Source organism: Eleutherodactylus coqui, chromosome 1 (assembly GCF_035609145.1).
Source record: "Eleutherodactylus coqui strain aEleCoq1 chromosome 1, aEleCoq1.hap1, whole genome shotgun sequence".
NCBI lineage: Eukaryota > Metazoa > Chordata > Amphibia > Anura > Eleutherodactylidae > Eleutherodactylus > Eleutherodactylus coqui.
This window is the reverse complement of record NC_089837.1, coordinates 192,980,550-193,001,180: the sequence shown is the minus strand read 5'-3', so window position 1 is coordinate 193,001,180 and position 20,631 is coordinate 192,980,550. Positions and strand designations below refer to the sequence as shown.

Genomic DNA, 20,631 nt, shown 5'->3' with positions numbered 1-20,631 from the left:
CAGACGTGGACCTCATGGCGTCCCGACTAAACTACAAAGTGCGCCTATTTGTGACCCGAGCGCGGGATCCACAAGCAGCGGCAACAGACGCACTGACCATTCCGTGGGGGGAATACAAACTTCTATACGTATTTCCGCTAATCCCTCTCATACCGAGGATCCTAGGGAAAATCAAGCAGGAAGGGCGACCAGCGATATTAATAGCGCCAGACTGGCCAAGAAGAAGCTGGTACGCGACCATCATAGAAATGCTGTCCGACACACCGTGGCACCTTCCGGACCAAAGAGACCTGCTATCCCAGGGGCCTTTTCTACACCCGGATTCCAGGTCTCTACATTTGACGGCCTGGCCGTTGAGACCGAGGTGTTGAGAAAAAAAGGTTATTCAGAGAAGGTCATTCAGACAATGATACGGGCCAGGAAACCAGCCTCGTCGGCGATTTATTATAGAGTCTGGAAGCGCTTCTTCACCTGGTGTGAGGAGAGGCGGGTACAACCGATGCAATTTTCGGTGGCCAGAATTCTTGCATTCCTACAATCGGGCCTCGAAGTAGGGTTAAGGGTAGGCTCGTTAAGGGGACAGGTCTCGGCACTAACGGTACTGTTTCAAAAGCCAATCGCAAATAGGATGGCTGTACGTACATTCCATCCCATACGACACCCCCGTTTAAACCCCTGGTCCAAACTTGGGATCTTAATCTCGTGTTGGACACTATGATGGACCAGCCGTTTGAGCCGCTGAAGGAGATTTCTATGCGACTACTGACCTGGAAGGTGGTATTCCTCGTCGCTATCACGTCAATCCGTACGGTCTCGGAGCTGGCGGCCTTGTCTATACAGACGCCATATATGACCTTCCACCAGGACAAAGCAGTACTAAGACCATCACCCGAGTTTCTACCAAAAGTAGTCTCGAGTTTCACATTAATGAAGAAATTTTCTTGCCTTCTTTTTGTCCAGCACCAGTACACAAAAAGGAAAAAATGCTGCATCACCTGGACGTAGTAAGGGCGCTGAGGATCTATGTGAAAAGAACAAAGGAATTTCGTAAGACCGACACCCTCTTCGTTATTCCGGAGGGGACCCGAAGGGGCTTGGCAGCCTCAAAAGTCACCCTATCGAAATGGATAAGGTCCCTGATAACAGAAGCGTATCGCGCCTCAGGACGCTCGCCGCCATTTCGGGTTACGGCCCACTCCACACGGGCGGTAGGGGCTTCCTGGGCAGTCCGTCACGGAGCCTCAGCCCTTCAGGTGTGTAAGGCAGCCACCTGGACTTCTTTACATACGTTCTCAAAGTTTTACAAGGTCCACATAGCCGCATCATCTGACGCCGCTCTTGGCCGGAAGATCTTGCAGGCGGCGGTCGCTTGACCGCACGGCCGAACTTTGAATGCCCACCCAATATATTGTTTTCGGGACTGCTTGTGGACATCCCATGGTCTAGCTGTGGCCCCCCCAATGATACGGACGAGAAACAGATATTTTTGATATAACTTACCGTAAAATCTTTCTCGTCGCGTTCATTGGGGGCCACCGCACCCACCCCTTGTTTGTTTAAGCGGTTGCTGGAACTTTCTGTTCTTCGGTCATTTTTTTTAGCAGAAAATTACGCCAAAAATATGTATTTTGGTATGTATAAAACATAATATGTATAATTTTACTCCCACTGGCTTCCTACTGCTTGCAGACAGACTAATTAGCTGAGTGCCTGCAGGGGGGATATAGCCAGGGGGGAGGAGCTAACACTTTTTTGCTTAGTGTCGCCTCCTAGGGCAGTGGCTATATCCCATGGTCTAGGCTGTGGCCCCCAATGAACGCGACGAGAAAGAGATTTTACGGTAAGTTATACCAAAAATATCTGTTTCTTTGTGTACACATTTTATTTCTCGGTTCCTCTGAAGTAACCATGACTTTAGAAAATGTTCTGTGCGAACAAGTAACCACCTGGACCAAAATAACTCGGGTGAAGCCAGGTATATCAGTTAGTGTTACATATGCTGATCATGCATAACATTAAAACCATTGAGTGGTGTGAATAACACTGACAGGTAACAAAATAAAGTGTGGGAGATATTGGGCAGCAAGTAAATATTTAGTTCTTGAATATTTTTCCTGCTTTCAACACATCGACTTTAAAAGTAAGGGCCAACGTCCTCACCAGTATTAGAATTGTAGAATTTGCATGGGGCATCTGCGCAGATGATCCGCAGTTCAAGCCGCCCATAGGGAAATATGGAAGTCCGTAACTGTATTAAAGCATGCAGATTTAATTTGTGGACCTTTATGGTCCGGAAAACAAATTGCAGCATGCTCCATTTCAGTGAGTTTCCACATGGACTGCTTCCATGGAAGCTATTCAACCTGTGGGCCGGCCGCAAATGACAGACAAGCTGCGGGTTCCATGGTAAATGCAGGAGATTTTGAAAGAAAAAAATCTGTACTGCGCATATCCAACGGCGAGCAATGTGGACCATCCGCAGTACAGAGAACCCAGAAGAAGAGGAGTCAACACAGGGAAGCAGCGGGGTCTGTTAGCACGGTCACAGGCCAGATTCTATGATTCCGTAATGGGTATCCACCTGTGTGAGCACAACCTAAGAATTTGAGCGACTTGGACAAGGGCCAAATTGTGGTGACTGGGGCAGAGCATTTTCAAAGGTCTTGTGTAGTGGTCCAGTATGCTGCAGTGATGACTAAAACTAGTCCAAGGGTGGACAGTCTGTGAACCAGGGATGTACAGTATCCAGAGACTGGAGCAATTCACCTTTTTTGCTTTAGTACTCATCAGAGAATTGAATTAATGCATAATTATTTAAAAAAAAAAAAAGTTTACAAACCTCCATTTTGCCGTTTTTTTAAACCTAAACCAGAAACCTATTTGTACTTTTAGACATGCTGTAATACCAATCTAATAAAATAATTCACACTGAATGTCATCAGAAAAAGATTCCAAAATATTTTTGGGGGGGTCACCCAATCTCCAAGAAAAATATGTACGAAAAGTGATCAAATGGTCATGAGGATCCTCAAATGGTACAGAAACACATCATCCTGCAAAAAACAAGCGTTCACACAGACCCATCAATGGAGAAATAAATGTGACATTGGTCAGAAGATGGTGGCATTGAAAATCACATCTCTGCCTGCAACAAAAATGGCAGTTGGCTGTCAGCAGAAAAAGTTAGGATTTTTTTTATTTTTTGGAAGCTGGGAGGAGAAAACAAAAGTGAAAAAGGGGGGTTTAAGATATCTAATTTTTTTTTCTACATGGTAAATGATCCAGATCAGCATAACTACCATCTATTTATATAGACATGTACAGATCCTTTATGTAGCAAGCATACTAAGAATATAACAAGGTGGAACGGCCTAAACTCTTCCGGCTCTGGCAGCAGTCTGTACGTAGGATGTGACTCTCCGTGGGCCGCTCTTGGCACGCTGCTGTTGCCCACATGAGGGAATTGCTTGCACTGTGTAAATGGATTGAGTATAATGCAGTAATTGGAGTCGGAGTAATGGATTCCCAGACTACTTGAAGAGACGCTGCTTTGAGCCCTTAGCAGTAGTCTTGATAGAGGATATAGATGGATTAGAGGAAGACTTAACCAATGTTAACCTTGCTAAAACTCCTCTGGGTTCCTGTTCTTGCACATTTTCTGGTATTTAATGAGGATGTTTCCATTGAATCCCATGGCAGGTTTCCACTAGAATAACCTGGTGTGCTGTTGTATCTTACAGGGCTAGACCAGCTGTATTGTGTGGTGAGGACATGACCAGTTCCTGTAGATAGATTGCACAGTGTGGCTAATGCCCACGGACGAATTTTTGCCACGGTTCACGCAGAGGAAAGCTGCTATTAGGTTATATTGCTCAGTGCCCACAAGCTCGATTCTGCTGCGGATTTGCGCTGCGGGAAAAATCGCGTCATGTTCTATTTTACCGTGTAATTCTGCGGCGTGAAGTCTTCATTAATATAGTATTTATGGAGACCTCCCGGCGACCGTGAAATAATGCATGTTGTTCTGCGATCGCCAGCAGGGATTTTTTGTTAAGCCCTCGGGATTCCCACAGCGTAAAATCGTGGGCTAACCCGTCTCCGTTCGTGGACATGGAGCCTACTTGTGAGATTTCTCTAGAAGCTTGTAGAGAGGTTGTATGTGAACATCTGTATGCTGCGTGTCTCTACAGGCTAACATCAGTGCTTGTGCCATCTCCATGGAGCCGATTTAGTGTTCAGCTAATGACCCAGGAGACGTAACATAAATGGTAGCCCTCATCCTGTTTACTGGCGGACTGTTCTGAAACACTGATTTGGCGCACAGAGCAACCTGATAAAAGTACAGTGAACCCTCGTTCCTTTAAGAATTTCGTTAGGGCTTGTACAGGTTTGTCAAAGCGGGTCAGACCGCCGGGTCCTACTCATCACAAAGTTAACTCTTAAAGGTTAATGAATCTGGGAACATTTAGCTTTTAGAAAAGAAGGCTGAGAGACTTAATAGCGGTCTACAAATATCTGAAGGGCTGTCACAGTGCAGAGGGATCAGCCCTATTCAATTGTACAAGGAAAGATTAGAAGCAATGTGATGAAACTTAAAGGGGGGGAGATAAGTTAGATATTAGATAGTGAGGGTGATCAATGAGTGGAACAGGTTACCACAGGAGGTAGTAAGTTCTCCTTTAATGGAAGTCTTCAAACAAAGGCTGGACAGACATCTGTCTGGGATGATTTAGTGAATCCTGCACTGAGCAGGGGGTTGGACCAGATGACCCTGGAGGTCCCTTCCAACTCTACCAGTCTAGGATTCTTCTTATGGAGTCCCATGCTAAAGATTCCTCAATAAATGAAACACATGTGTTTAGAAGTTATTTGGCACATGGCAAATAAAAAGGTGGCACTTGCCTCTGACTACCCCATAAAGTAAAGTAATGTGTGGCCATTGTAACCCCTTGGTGATGACCAATATGCCTTTTTACTGACCTGACCCATGGACTTTAACCCTTCAGTTTAACCCCTTACATGCCACAAGTTTATTAAGCTGCTGTGGAAGGCTTAGTAGAGTGCTCTACATAAGTAATGCAGTGTACTATGCTAGCAATTAATCATCACCTCTTCCCCCTTGAGGCACTAAAAAATGTTGTGTTGTGTAAAAAAAAAAAATTAACTGAAAGGAACAGTTCAAGAAAAATATAATGCACCCCAACCAACCCCCCCCCCCCCTCAAAAAAACAACTTTTTAAATGGATAAAAAACAGGTAATGGGTATTGACACAATCATAATGACCCAGACAATGAAAATATATTTATTTTGCATGGTGAACACTAAAAACTTTAAATGTCACAATTGCCTTATCAGGGAGGCAAACTAAAGAAAAAAAATAGCAATAAAAAGCAATCCAAAAATCACATGTACCTGCAAAAAAACAAGTCCTCAAATGGCTTCTTTAAAATGTTATAGGTCTTGGAATGCGGCGATGTAGATTCAATTGCCTTTCTTTAAAAAAAAAAAAAAAAAAAGGGGGTGTTTCTTTTTGTGCAAAAGTGTTTAAAAAAAGATGAACTTTGTTATCACAGTAATTGTACTGAACCAGATAAAGTTGCTATTTTTACTGAATGGTGAACCTTAAAACAATGGTGGAATGGTAAGCATAAAAACACATTAAATATACTCCAGAGTGCTGCTATTTAGAAAGTACAACTTGTCCCCCCAAAAGCAGCAAGCCCTCATATCTGACTGTCAATAGGTTTTGGCTCTTGCAATGCAACAATGAAGATCACTTAGTCCTGAAAGCAAAAAATAGGCTAGTCACTAAGGGGTTAAATGAGATCAAATCTGTACTTTATACGCTTCCGTTTCCCTGCTGTGCACCAGCAAACCGCCTGTCTTCTGTACTGAGTGGACTACTGATCATGTGCACACAAACGAGAAAGTCGGGCCAAATCTCATCGGCCAACATATGGAAACCTTATTTGTGTGTCCGATGTGCTGGACCCCGCACCTTACATGGGCACTATCATTATTTATTTATTTTTTCCCATCTAATAATTGGACATGAAGTTGGAAAAAGTACTCCTGTTAATGAACGCATTCAAATAAATGGTTGATCTTTCCCATGAGTTCTGTCGTCTCTGAATCGGACAGGACTATCACCCGTGTAACTACTTCCTTCTGGAGAGGACCATTCCACTAGTGCATCAGCATTTAGCAAACCACACCGGGGAACAGGACGGTGTGTAAGGATACGGGTTTGAACAGTGTCCCTTATACTGTTCACTCATTACTTTAGGGCATTGGAGTGAACTAAGGGGACAGTCTCTTTAAAGGGCCACTCTGGCGAAAACATATATGTTTTTTTTTCCATTCCACCCCCCCCCCCCCCCATCCCCTATCTGATTTAATGTCATACTCTTCCATGTAGTGCCACCTCCTGTCTGATGCTTATCGGGCACCATCGTAATGCTGACATTTCTTTCTGCTCACTTTCTAAGGGCTAATTCCCACGGGCGGATTTCCACCACGTATTATGCGGTGGAAATCCACCGCTTTGCCCTGCAGCTATTAGGTTCTATTGAACCTAATAGAGCAGTGCTCACGGTGCGGAATTCCACCGCTGGATTCCGCACCATGAAATCACACGGCATGTTCTATTTGCCACGGGTGTACGCGCGGACTGCTTCCATTGCAGTTAATGGAAGCCATCCATCACGCTATCTTCTGCTGGAAACTACTTCCCTGCCTACCTCCATCCGCGCGTTAAGTGGCGTGTCATGCGGGACGTCCGGCGGCCGATCCGGAGGGGGGTATGGGGTCTCTGGGGGGGGGGGGGGGTGCCGTGACAGGCTCCGCGGCGGAATTCCACTTGCGGAGCCCATCATGGCCGGGGGCACAAGGCCTAACAGTCCCATTTTGTACAACCTCACATGAGCAGCTAGAGCCTGTACCAGCTCTGCTGGCAGTGTACTGTTATCTTCTAGATTCACCTAAAATAAACTTTAGAGCAGAAGTATACAGTCGGGAAGTTGAGCTATCCTCTCCTTTTGTTATCCCCACACAGCCTGTCCGACCCACCTTCTCTCATTGGGTAAGGTCATCCCCCAGGGTGCTATCATTGGGTTAAATTAGTCAAGGCAAACCAATGAGCTGAGGACCTGTATCTGCCGCGCCTCTCCTGACAACCATTGTAGAAGTCTGTGCTGTACCCCTTATATGTAGAGCAGTGAGTCTCTGAGCTGCTGCTCCTTTTGCCAAAGTAAAGGAGGACATGTGCTCAGGCTGTCGGGTCCACTGGGTGTGGGGCATCAGAAGCCACATAGCAGCGCTGCTTAGAAGGACACTGACCACTTGCTGCTGTCCTTCATATTCCATCCTTCTACAAAATTTGAGGTCAAGTTTCCAAATCGGTGCAAATGCTAAAAAATTGTTAAAACTTTTCAGACTGTAATATTTGTTTTCCTTTTGACTATTGAGGCGTTTGGGATGCAGAAATACTGTTTTCTCCTTAGGGAGAGCACCTACAATGGCCTTTTGAATCTCCTCACTGTCTAGGTGCTGTCCCCAAGGAGAAAAGATGGCGTTTCTGACCCCCGTCCCAGGCCTCTCACTAGCTAAGTCTGACTCCTACTGTACACTGATGAAGGGCAAATACCCTGAAACAGCTGTATGTACATGGAGTCTGGCTTCGCTTTTAACTCCCAGTCATTGTTACAAGGCTTGTATAACGACTCTGACTTTGACTTGAAGGAATGCTGCCTTCCAATAGGTGGCACTGTGGAGGTATTATTCCATCTTCCTTATTGGCTGCAGAGAGATCGTTGTGAGTTTGGCTGCACAAGGCTTTAATATAATCGACAACAAATATGTAAAAATGTTTAACCTGTTTCTTATTTTGTCTTGCTTTTTAGATTTGATACAAGCTACCAATGAGACGAACGTGAATATCCCTCAGATGGCAGACACACTGTTTGAGCGAGCCACAAATAGCAGCTGGGTGGTGGTGTTTAAAGCCTTAGTCACAACTCATCATCTAATGGTCCATGGTAATGAGGTAAGGATGTCTGGAATCACTAATGAGTCATTACAAAAGCTATGCACAGTATACCTCCCTCATTGTGGCAGCTGTTTAAGTACTGCTAAATCTAGAAATGGCTTCATGTATAATGCCAAAACATCAGATAATGTGCCCAATGCTGTCAAAAAAGGTGTTATTGCGAAGAACGGATTCGTTCAGTGTACATGCATGCACAGACGGAACAATGAACGAGAACTCCACTTCTCGTTCTTCTGGTTTCTGCATGCAGAAAACGGATTGCCTGAGCGTTCTGTGTAAACAGGCAGTTATGGCTGCCTGCACACGGTTGGGTCGGACCCCACATGCAGGATCTTGCAGCGGAGTTCGACCCAGTACCTGGCCGGTGACCCCTGTGTACCTGTCCGGCATCTTTCCTGTGCTGTGGATGTACTGGCCAGCGCACATGAGCGGTTCAAATGATGCCACACTAGCGCTAGGCGTTGACGCAGACCCTGCGACTACTCTACAATGATGATTGGGGAATGGCCGCGGGACGGACAACTTCTGCTGACTTCAATGAAAGCGGTCCGTTCGGAGCTCGCACAAAATCGCAGCATGCTGTGATTTCTTCTCTGCGAGCAGAAAATCACAATCGATTTTCGGCGGCCAATGAAGGCACAGGAACGATTATCGCTGGGCGACCTGTTGGGCATCTGTCCCACTAATCGTCCTGTGTAAAAGTACCCTTTTGAGTATATTCTAACAATTCTGAAAGCATATAAAACAGCTGGTGAAGGGTGTTTATACAGGTCACAGAAGGTGGCTTCTGGTATTCTTAAAGCTTTTGAGCAGCATAAACTACTCGCCTGGTCCTGTGCGGTGTCCCCATGAACTTGGTATGCACACCTTAACTCTTTTTGGACTGTTCTGTGCACTTTCATTCATCTCTCTGGAAGAGTGTGTGTGTCGAGCTGTGTGTGCGCGCCATGTTCGTGTGGACACGTCGCAGGATCGGTGGACTAGGCGAGTATTTAACATACCTCCCCATTCCCTCACCTTTTCAGCATTGTAACATTATGGTGTTGAGAGAAGCCCTTTTAATAAATCTTGTAGTAGTAAGTACATATTAGGGGTCAGGAAGTAATTATTCCTAAGTATCACATCTAAAGTAACAAAAAGCATTGCTCAGCAGAATTAAAGTAAAGTAACCCTCTTTTTAACACTTGCCGGAGCTTAGTTGAGTGGTAATAAGATGCTGATAAACAGTAACACAACAAATACCAAGATTTGGTAAGAGAAGATGGAAGAGATGAGGTGCTTCTGACATTGTCCAGGCATGGCGGTTGCATTGTACAATAAGATCTCAAGATGGGAGGGTACCATTGGTTAGTCAAATGGAGAATGACTTGCCCTGTAGTCATTATAAAATGTTTCAAGAGACTTTTAAAAAATCTAAGATGTAGAGTCCAGGAACACTAAAAGGACTGCAATCTCCAGGGTCTTGTCTGACATCCTACATAGGTTTATACAGCGTGGATTTGTCCTGCCACAGCGGGGCTAGAAGTGAGCATTACCACCAAATATAAGTCATCAGGCCTGGTGCAGTGGAGCACCTCCAGCATAAGTCAGATGCATTTTTCTGTAGCTTGGTGCGAGTTCTGTACCATTTCAGTTATAATCTTGTGCTATAAGCTCCTCTGATCTGCAAGAGACTGATGATTTGCGCGTCAAGATAAAGGCTTGAGTTCCCAAGATAAGAGCTTATCCAACGTTCCGACCCATTTAGGGGTAGAGTCCTCAGTCTGTCTATCAAGCCGTATCCTATATATCCTATATAACAAATAGACCACATGGTTTGGAGCTTCTGAGGATAAAATACAGGTGTCGTGTGTTTATATTAAAAAAAAAAAAAAAAAAAAAAAGAGTTCTAGGGTCAAAGTGCAGAGGGGGTGCTAGAGAATTAATAAAACACTGCCAACTGGAAATATTGTAACAAAGATCCAGGTGGGATACCCAGACCACCCCTAAGTTCAAAAGAGATCTCGACCCCAAGGATCCCACCACATCCTGTATTCAAGAATGGGAACTGCCGATGGGCATTACAGAAATGTGTCATTACAGATGGGAACTGCGGGTTGCCAACCAAAGGGGTCAGAGGAGGACACCAAGCGACAACACCTAGGAGTACATATTACGAGGGGCTGCTGATAAGTCTTTGGCTTTACCCAGAAAGTAACGAGATAGGAAGATGAAACTTTACATTTATTCCACATACTCTCCACTGATGTCAACACACTTCTTACATCGGTATTCCAAGTTCTGTAAGCCTTGCAAAAAAAAGGATTTCGCTTGTGCCTCAAACCAGTCATCCGTAGCAGCCATGGCATCAGAAATGGTGTGACATTTGGTATCCTTGAGGTGTTTCTTCAGGTTTGGAAACATGATAGTTGGAGGGAGTGAGATCTGGTGAATAAGGTGGGTGGTCAACCAGCTGGAAGCCTAGCTCTACCAGTTTTGCAGTGGTCGCTTGTGCAGTGTGAGCAGAGGCGTTGTCTTGCAGGAACAAGATTCCTTTGGACAGCTTGATGCACCTTTTGGCCTTCAGAGCTGCCTTCAATTGGTCCAAAAGTTCAATGTAATACCTTGCATTGATGGTGAAACCATTTTGAAGGTAGTCCACGAGCAGCACGCCCTCCTTATCCTAGAACACAGACACCATCACCTTAGTGGCTGATTTTTGCACCCTGAACTACTTTGGGCGAGGAGAACCACTGTGCCTCCACTCTTTTGACTGCTCCTTGGTTTCAGGGTCATACAAATAAATCCAGGTCTCATCCATAGTGACCAGTCAATTCAGAAAGTTCTTATCAGTCCGGAAACGCTGACAAATGGACCGGGAAGTTTTCACTCGCATGCTTTTCTGATCTGTTGTCAAACATTTGGGGACCAACTTTGCAGGTAGCTTCTTTATGTTCATGGATAATGACACAAACCCATTCACGAGAAATCCCCATGATGTCTGCTTTTCCATTAGCTGAAATTGGCCGATTCTCCAGTATGAGGTTGTGCAGAGCATTGACGATCTGCGGAACAACAACCTCTCTCGGTCGTCCAGGACGTTCCTCATCATTGGTGCTGAAGTGGCCCATTTTAAATTTGGCAACCCAGTTAACTGCAGAATATGAAGGGCATTGATCCCCCAATGTCTGCGACATATCACCATGAATATCCTTCGTGGACTTTCCTTGCAGAAACAAGAATTTTATCATTCCTCTGCTCTCATTTGCTGTGAATATCGCCTTAGACTCCGCCATTTTGTTTTCCCGCGAGCCGAGATCACTGTTGCCATAAGCTACAAACACAAAATTTTGAAAACATATATTAAATACATAAGGCTTTCATGTGATGTAACATTCGTTACCATAGAAACAAAAAAGAACACCAAGCCAAAGACTCATCAGCACCCCCTCGTATAAGGAATACTAACACTTGCTATGATGAGGGCAATTGTCAACTTCTTCATAGATTTCTAATAAGAATAAGGGCTCGTTCAGATGAGTGCTGTTTCCATGCTGCTAGCAGCAAGAAAAGATCTCGGCTATAGTGCTGAAAAGGTCGCGTGAACGGGCTACTTCAAGCCTATAAAACACGCACCAACGATCGGACATGTCCTATCTTTGCACGCACCTTGGAGCCTCAGATCTCCTATCTTTTGTTGGGTGCGCTGATTCAGCGCACCTAACATTCTCTCGTGTGAACGCCTCCTATAGGAACCCATTGCTTCCTATGAGAAGCGCCTTCCATGCACTGCTAGCAGTGTGAAAACAGCGCTCCTCTAAACGAGCGCTAAGAGGAAGGAGAGAACATAGAGTTTAGAGATGCTCCAGAATTGTTATGTTATGGTGAATACAAGTAGATTCTACAAGAGACGTGTCGGGGAAGGAGGTGGGTTGGTTCTCTTTAGATGTATGGAAAAATGCAGAATGTGTGAATGTGTTTAAACTACTTGTTTTTTATTGCAGAGGTTCATCCAGTATTTGGCATCACGAAACACACTATTTAATCTTAGCAACTTTTTGGATAAAAGTGGATCACATGGTAAGATCTTCATTCTCTTTTAGGCTGGTTTCAAACAAGCCTATCTTAGCTCTCTTTTGTAGATTGTAATACTGAGCTAATGTAAATCTGTACATTTATTAACAGTTGTATTTTTCACTGCTTTTAAAACAGTTTGACCCATTCTGGTTTTTGTCTCCATATTTCTAATCTTTTCCATTGGGCAAATACAGGTCAGTATTTGTCCAGTATAAAATAAAACCATAACCGAGGCAAATGTGGTTGACATGCGGCTTAAAGGGGTTGTCCCGCGAAAGCAAGTGGGGTTAAGCGCTTCTGTATGGCCATATTAATGCACTTTGTAATGTACATCGTGCATTAAATATTGGCCATACAGAAGTTATACACTTACCCCCTCCGGTGTTGGCGTCCCCGTCTCCATGGCGCCGACAGAAGCGTTCTTCCTGGATTAGACGCGCTTGCGCAGTCTGCCCTCTTCTGTCCGGCTCCGGCGTGCTCGCGCCGCAGCGGCCCCTTCAGCGGGACAGAAGAAGCAGACTGCGCAAGCGCGTCTAATCCAGGCAGAAGAAGGCTTCGGTCGGCGCCATGGAGATGGGGACGCCAACACCGGAGGGGGTAAGTGTATAACTTCTGTATGGCCAATATTTAATGCACGATGTATATTACAAAGTGCATTAATATGGCCATACAGAAGTGCTGAACCCCACTTGTTATCACGGGGTAACCCCTTTAATGTATCCATGTTACGGACATGTTACAGTAGACCTGTCTGTATATGGAATGTTCATATGTGATGGAAAATATCACTGCAGATCTGCAGCAGTTCCATCCTCTCATCCACATGTCTTGTACTGTACATTGGGGCGTAATCTGCAGGAATTCCGCCTCTTAGGAATTGTACAACGAAACAAAATAGCAAACAGGAAATATTTTGTCACAGCAGGTTGTTCCTAGAGAAAATAGAATCTGGCAGACAATGTTCCAGCTCGCCCATAATGTTTTCTGATACTTCTAGACAAACCTAATTCTTAACAATCATCTGTTTTTAGCTACTTTTACCTTACAAATGCTTGTTTTTGCATGCTTTCCAGGATTTTACTCGCAGCCTTATTTGACATGCTTTTATACGTGACACGTAGCCCTTTCCTTAGCAGTATTTGCTACCAATATATAGAGGAAGTTCCAATAAATAGAATCTGTCCTGGGCAGATAAACTTCATAGAAATGGTAAACTTCAGCATTTCTGCTAGCAAGTTATTGTAAGAAAATAACGAGGTGATCTACTCCCATCATGCCTCATCTCAGCTGTCTGGTTTTACATGGCCACAGCTTAATTTCACTTGTTATCATTACTATTGTCATTGCTGTTTTCTTTGATTGTATTTTGTATTGTGCAGCTTCATAGTGGAAGGCTTCAAAGTCAGAAATGCTTTGATTCTGTTTGCTGCATTAATGACTAGTACAGTACATTTGGGAATAAAATGGCTAGAAGTGTAGGAGAATTACTGGGTAGTGCTACGCCGGGGCTTTCACAGTGTTACTGATTGGCAAAAATGTGGGATTGATGCTTAACATCAGATTACTGCATGGCTTACAAAGCTGAACGTTGTGTGATTTGTTCTGCTCTGTGTACAGCCCAGTTAAATGGCTTCATTGGAGATGTATGCAATGAAACACGCAGGACTTGGTTGTTAGGCATGATTTATTCATGATACTGCTTTTTTACCTTTTTTTTTATTGAGATGCCGTTCTTGATCTCTTGTCTGTCTGGGAACCAGAAAACCAAAGGAAACGATAAAGATCCTGCACAGAGGAATTGTGGTTAGGTTCTTAAATGGCTTCTGCTGCGATTTGTGCCAGGATGACTTTTAAACAGACTAATTGATGTCTCTTAGCATTAAGAAACATATAAAAGATGCATTAGATTACGCTTTAAATTACTGGCAAAACCTATATATATGGAGCGAATATTTTTATCTCCAATGTAGACCAACTTAATACGTCATGAGTTTACTTTGCTATTGGTTCAAAAATCTATACCAATGATCTGTGCACTCAGCAACAAATGCAGGCTTGGGAAAATTAATTATTTTACTGCCTAAATTTGAGTAAATAGTTTTTATATTGTATTGTTTGCATGGAAACTAGCTTGAAGTAGATGGGGTCCATTTGGACGGGGCGAGTGTCGGGCAAATGATGCCCAACGGTCGTCTGCGCACACACTCGCTCCCGTGCTGTCACATGGAACTAGTATCGCTGGCTCGCTCACACAGCAGGGAGGGCGGGGCAGCTGCAGGAGATTTCTCTCCTCGCGCTCCCCCCGCCCCTCTTCATTGACTTAACATAGCAGCCGTTCAGCACTGAACGGCCGCTATTTACACTGAGCGATCAGCTCATTGTCCAGCACTTTGCTGTATAAATGATGGATTGCTCAGTGTAAATAGTGGCTTTTCAGTACTGAACAGCCGTTATGTTAAGTCAATGGAGAGGGACGAGAGAGCGCGAGGAGAGAAGTTTTCTGCAGCTGCCCCACTGTGAGCGAACTATGCTAGCTCCTGTGCAGCAGCATGGGAGCAAGTACATGCAGGGACGCGTGTCGGGCATCATTTGCCTGACATTTGTCCCATCTAAATGGGGCTATAAAGTGAACAGAGGGAAGTTCTGGAAGCCCTCTTATCAGCGGTTTTTGGCTAAATCCCCCTGATGCAAGTTCAGAGTCATGATCGGCTCCTCGGGCGATGTCATATCGTGATGCTCTCTTGGCAGACTGTTTTTGCATGGTGGCTTGCCATTGCCTTCCCCAGTCATCTTTTACCCCCCCCCCCCCCCTCTGTAATTGTAGCCCCTGGTCTGGTGTACCAAGCCTGTGCATTCATTACATGGACAGCTTAATATTTAAGTGGCTAACGAAGGTTCTCTGACATTTTAAAGGGGTTTTCCAGGACTGTGGCTATTAACGCACTTGTGACTCGTGCTAATAGGTCATCAATACTAAAAGTCCTGGGCAACCCCTTTTTAACACCTGATCACAGGTTAAAGAAGGCAGATTAGTCGGCTTTCAATTCTAAAATAATTTTTAAGACCACTAATTTATTTATTTTTATACAGTTTTATGTCCAGTTTGCATTTTTGTGAATGTTTAAAGCAGTAGTAATTTTTCCAGTTTTTTTTTTTTTTTTTTCCCCCTCCAGGTTATGATATGTCAACATTTATTAGGCGCTACAGTAGATATCTCAATGAAAAGGCATTCTCCTACAGACAAATGGCATTTGACTTCGCCAGAGTGAAGAAAGGGTATGGCCATCCATCTGTATCTAACAAGACATCTATGTTGTGCAGCAAATAATATATTGTGCTCTAGAAATTGCTTCAATTTATATTTTCTAGTGTGAAAATTAACTTTCCACAAATGACAGTTCGACTTGCAGTCTATCTGTCAATATTTCTAAGTAACCCTTCTCTGTTGCTTTATTTTCTTCTGGATTTTAATGGTTTCAAAGCAAAGTTTTACCCCTTCCACATATTACATATACATGAAAAGTTCAGTAACTAGTCTTTTGTCAAGTAAACGGTCTCCCAACACATGGGGGCTGACATGTTGGAGGGTGGTGGAGACCGCCCACTTGACAGAAGACCAGTGCTGTACTACATATGTTAAAAGAGCCAGAGAGGGCTAACTGAAAGGAGCTACACAAGAAAAACTAAAGGTAAGCCGTCCACCTCGCTGATCAGCGGGTATAACGGGTCCACTTAAAGTACAGAGCTACATCTAGAATTTTGCTGGTTGCAACAGAAACCATAACTTCTGTTTTCTTCTGCGTTCGAATCAGCTCTTCATTAATGTACAATGCTTGGAAAGGCTGTACTTTGAAATGGAGCTGACTAAAACAGAGGAGTGCTGTCCTCATTGGTCCAATATATAGATGAGGGGGGAATTGGGTGGGGACGGGGCTAATGATCAGTAGGGGTTTACCCTGCTCTAGTAATCCAACCCTTATCTGTCCTGTGAATAGGTGATTAAATGTCCTTTTTTTGGGGGGGGGGGGGTCTTGGTAACGTATATGTTTTTTAAAAATGAACTCCAATAAAATATTAGTTTTAGCCCAGTTTGTGAAGGAATGCATATCACAAGTCTACGCTCTGTAGATCTTCCTTCCCATTCTGCTGGGTTCAGAAGCCTTGCCCCTGATGGCCACACCACTGCCTCCTCCTGACCTGCTGAGGTGGTTGCTTATGGATTGGCATGCCACCAGAAACCTTACTCTGCCTTCTCTACTGCACCTGCACTAATTTCACATATGCATTCAGTTGCTATAGAGGAGACTGACGTCTATGGTTGTTCGTCCCTCTATATGCAACCATCTTTTATACTGGGAAGATTTGGGGATGTCAGTGGGAGGTGGTGCTAGTGGGGGCAGGCCACATAAGTGACATCCATTCATATGTTTATACTTAAAAGGGGTTGACCGCTTAAGTTTAAGTAATGTGTGTGGTCAGATTTGATTAAATACTTCTTTGTTTTCAGCGCTGAAGGAGTGATGCGAACAATGGTACCAGACAAGTTACTAAAGGGCATGCCGATACTACAGGGACAAATTGATGCTTTACTTGAGTTTGATGTAAGTTTGTCATATGGCAACTACTAGAAATTCATTTAGTTTTGTGGCTAGACATTAGCATTACTCACTACTCCTATAGACTTGGTACATACAGCAGGATTCCAGTAGTTATAAATGGGATCCTTGGATAAGAGCTGGTATAGGAAAGTGTGAAAGATGTTTGTCATATGCTACACTAGGTTGCTTGGAAATGCTTGCGCAAGGTACAGGGCCGAGTAAGCCAGGCCTCGTGTCCACGGGTGGATCGGATTCTGCATGCGGGACCTCTACTTGCCCATCCGGGTCTTTTGCGGGTTTTCTCTTTTCTTCACTGCATATCCGCCGTCATGCTGCCGCACACGCACAGTGGAGTTTGTTTGTTTTTTAAACTCCTGCTTTCCTGCGGATCGTCTGCTTCCATTGACTTTAATAGAAGCCGTCCGTGCAGGATCTGCAGTGAAATGGAGCATGCTGCAATTATTACTTTGTTTACCCAGATCATAAGGTTCAGAAATCAGATCCACATGCTTTATTTCACTTGCAGACGCCCATGTATCCCTTAGGGGGGCTTGATTTGTGGATCCCGCAAATCGGATCTGCCTGTGGACATTGGGCCAAGACTGCCTGAAAGAGGTTTGTGGTAGCATGGTCACTGGCTTTGCCTCCACGAACCACCTTATTTAGCAGGATTCTGTATATTTTGTGCTGTTGAATGTGTTAAATATTTAGACACTAGTCACAATAGAAGCCATGTAGATGTAAGCTGTGACTAACAGCAGTAGGTGGTAAAAAGAAATGAAGCTTATTTTCTGTTTTAAGTTAAATACTGTTCAGTATGCCTTTAAATGGCAATTAAAATAGTCTTAATAAAGATTATAAGTAATCCCAAGACTATGAGGAATGCTGGCCAAACTAAGGCTTCATTTCTGTAGCACTACAGAATAAGCAAGACTTCCTTTATAGAACAGTGCACTAGTTTACTGGCTGTAGAACCTACTGTGACTTGTACAGAGGGAAGCCATAGTAATAACTGGTGTATTGGAGGATTTGGTGGCTCCAGCTTGTGATAAAGACACTTTTAGGAATTACTTGTTCGTATTAACCCCTTAACTCTCCAGGACGTACACTTACATCATGGATGTTCAAAGTTTATATCAAGGAGGATCTGGGGTCGATCACCGCTCCATACAATGTGTGTACCGGTTGTTATAGCTGGCACCCACATGCAACTGCTTCAATCAGCATCGTCGCTGATTGCAGCTGTTAACCCATTCAAATGTATCCATCAGTTCTGGCAGTGGTATTTAAATGCCCTGATCGTGATCGATGTTCAGTGTCCCAGGCGGCCACACGGAATGAGATTGCTGGGTGCTGTTCGGTTGCCATGGCAGTCGTGCCTTCTGAAAGCCCCCAAGACTGCCATTGCAGATTGCCTATCAAGCCATGCCTACTATGTAGCTACCCAACCCCCATTGCCTTTACATTTTTGTTGGAACCTCCATGCGGGGGTTTCATTGCAGATCCGGCACAAAATACTGGAGAAAATGGCGCCATCAGCAGCGTCTCTTCCAGTAAAATGTTGGGCAGCTGAGCGGGGAAAAAAACGCGACCCTGTCATAGTCAGTTGGGCCCTTGTGTGTTTTTTTTTTTTTTTTTTGTGCTGTTCAGGTCCATCAGACCCGTTCGGCCAGTAGATTCCCCTATTCTGCTCTTCATATGGAGCAAGAAAATGGCATCCCCACCGCAGATGTGAAAGCAACACAAATGGGCTAGTGTTTTGGTTAGTTATTTGTCTGAATCTCCCAGATGGTCATGTGATCAGAGTTCTGACCAGCTCAGATCTACTTAGGGATTTTGGATACACTTTCTAGTCAATTTCTCAGCCTGTGTGACGCTGTTGCATGGATCTACCAGGGCAACTGTGTTGAGGGGGAAACATGCACTCCTCTTAGCTACTGATGATGATCACACAGTTGTAATAGAGGAGATAACAGCTCATCCTTCTGACTGTATACTTATGGACTTATGTAACTTATCTAGGTGAATTTTGAAGGTAACTGTAATTTAACTGTTCCCCCTGCAGGTAGAATGGTATAACCCTAGCTAATGTTGTACTGATGGTGGCTGACAGGAGGCCTGCATGGAAGTGGCTGGAATACACATAGGAGGCTCTTTAAGAACACTTGATCGATTTCAATAAACACTAGTGACAAGTTTCTGGGCTGGTTAACCTGATACTGTTGGGACTTATCAGCTCTGTCAGAAAAAGATGGTCAATATCCAACTAATAGAACTAAATCTGTTTGGGAAAAGTCCTTGCTGAAGGAAGTGCCCTTAGAAAATGTAATTGGTAATGATGTTCTGCAGGAAGCCATAAGGACAGCTTCAGTTATTGACATCATTGAACCTGAGGAGTCGGAGACAGAACAGGATTATGCGTTCCCTGGCCATGTCATGTAGCCAGACTGGTCAATCAGCTTGTATTCAGGCACTGTTTACGTTTCTGCGCAGGCTTTTATGAATTGAGCAGTAACTTACAGAAAATAACATGCTATTCTCTTGACATTTTTATTTATTTATTTTTCTGAGCAAACTGCTTATCTATCAAATAGTATAGAAGGAGGATTGTGTTCTTGTATGCAATTCGAAAAGTATTTTTTTAAAAATGGCGCCCAATTGGTACAGAGTCTTTGTGTGTCTGGCGCATTTACTATGTGGTGGTATGACCATGCTAGGTTTTCTCTTTAACTAAGTTATGCTTATTTCTTTTGTTTTATAGGTTCATCCCAATGAATTGACCAATGGTGTTATAAATGCTGCTTTTATGCTTCTTTTTAAAGATCTTATCAAGTTGTTTGCATGTTATAATGATGGCATAATTAATTTATTGGGTGAGTATATGCAGTTATCAGACTAATTACAGAGAAATACAATTTAATGGCAGTTGTTGCTGTCTTCTAACCAAAGTTCCTTCAGATAGCATGGCAGCAGTGATCATTGTCGGCCATGTATACTGGCATCACGGGGTCCATTTTTACAGGATCCATGATTGGTACTGTTGGTCTACTTTGCATGGGGATCCTATTGACTTGATAGTTGGCCTGTCTTTTATTATTTTACCAGGCAGATTGGTTCAGGAGATATCCTGTCGGGGTTAGTGGGCATTTCAAGGAACAGGTCATAACGGCGGTGTGAAAAGGGCTAAGATAGTCCTGTATGTCCTGAAAATCTGAGACAGGCAGTTGTTGTGTGTCTGCTGATATTTTCAGTTTTGTGTTGTCTCTGTAGAGTATAGTATACTTCTATGATTCTTTTTTATTATGTCTTATTCAAAATGTCATCCAAAATCCTTGTTACCAGAGTGTCATCCAGAAAAGCTAGATACTTTACCGTCCGCTTGCGGCTTACAGGTCTATTGTAAGACAAATATCTATACATGCACTGAATCTTTCCTGTCTTTCATTGTGTTAGAGAAATTTTTTGAAATGAAGAAAAGTCAGTGCAAGGACGCTCTAGAGATTTATAAGCGGTTCCTGACCAGAATGACAAGAGTTTCCGAGTTTATGAAAGTTGCAGAGGTAAGCTGCTTAAAAAAAATGTGCAAAACCTCCTCTAATACACAGTAGCCTACAAATGTAACTCTACTATGCAGGCTGTGTTGTATAGAGATTACTTGGGAGTGGCTCATCCAAAATGATGTTGCTTTATAGAAGACCTCCAGCAGAATGACCACTTTTCTTCACATCACCCTTCACCTAATTGTCTGTACTTTTTTTTTTTTTAATGTAAATTGCAGTCTCTTCCCTGCAGTTCAGCCTCCTGTCTGCTTCTGATTCTACACAATACTGAATTTTAGATTTCCCCATGTTTTTTTTTCTTCTGTGGTATGCTATCAATCCCATGATGACTCAACTTTACATGACCAGCTAGAGCCAGTGCCATCTCTG

The 20,631-nt window shown here is 43.7% G+C and overlaps 1 protein-coding gene across 1 annotated transcript in view; it reads left to right on the top strand.

Moving 5' to 3' along the window:
• The window catches only part of SNAP91 (synaptosome associated protein 91), a 105,660-nt gene that overhangs the window by 33,604 nt on the left and 51,425 nt on the right, over window positions 1–20,631 (top strand). The window contains exons 3-8 of the mRNA XM_066573966.1: window positions 7,903–8,045; window positions 12,032–12,107; window positions 15,278–15,380; window positions 16,612–16,705; window positions 19,464–19,575; window positions 20,156–20,262. Of these exons, the coding sequence (XP_066430063.1) occupies window positions 7,903–8,045; window positions 12,032–12,107; window positions 15,278–15,380; window positions 16,612–16,705; window positions 19,464–19,575; window positions 20,156–20,262 (635 nt within the window). The remainder of the gene's footprint in view (window positions 1–7,902; window positions 8,046–12,031; window positions 12,108–15,277; window positions 15,381–16,611; window positions 16,706–19,463; window positions 19,576–20,155; window positions 20,263–20,631) is intronic.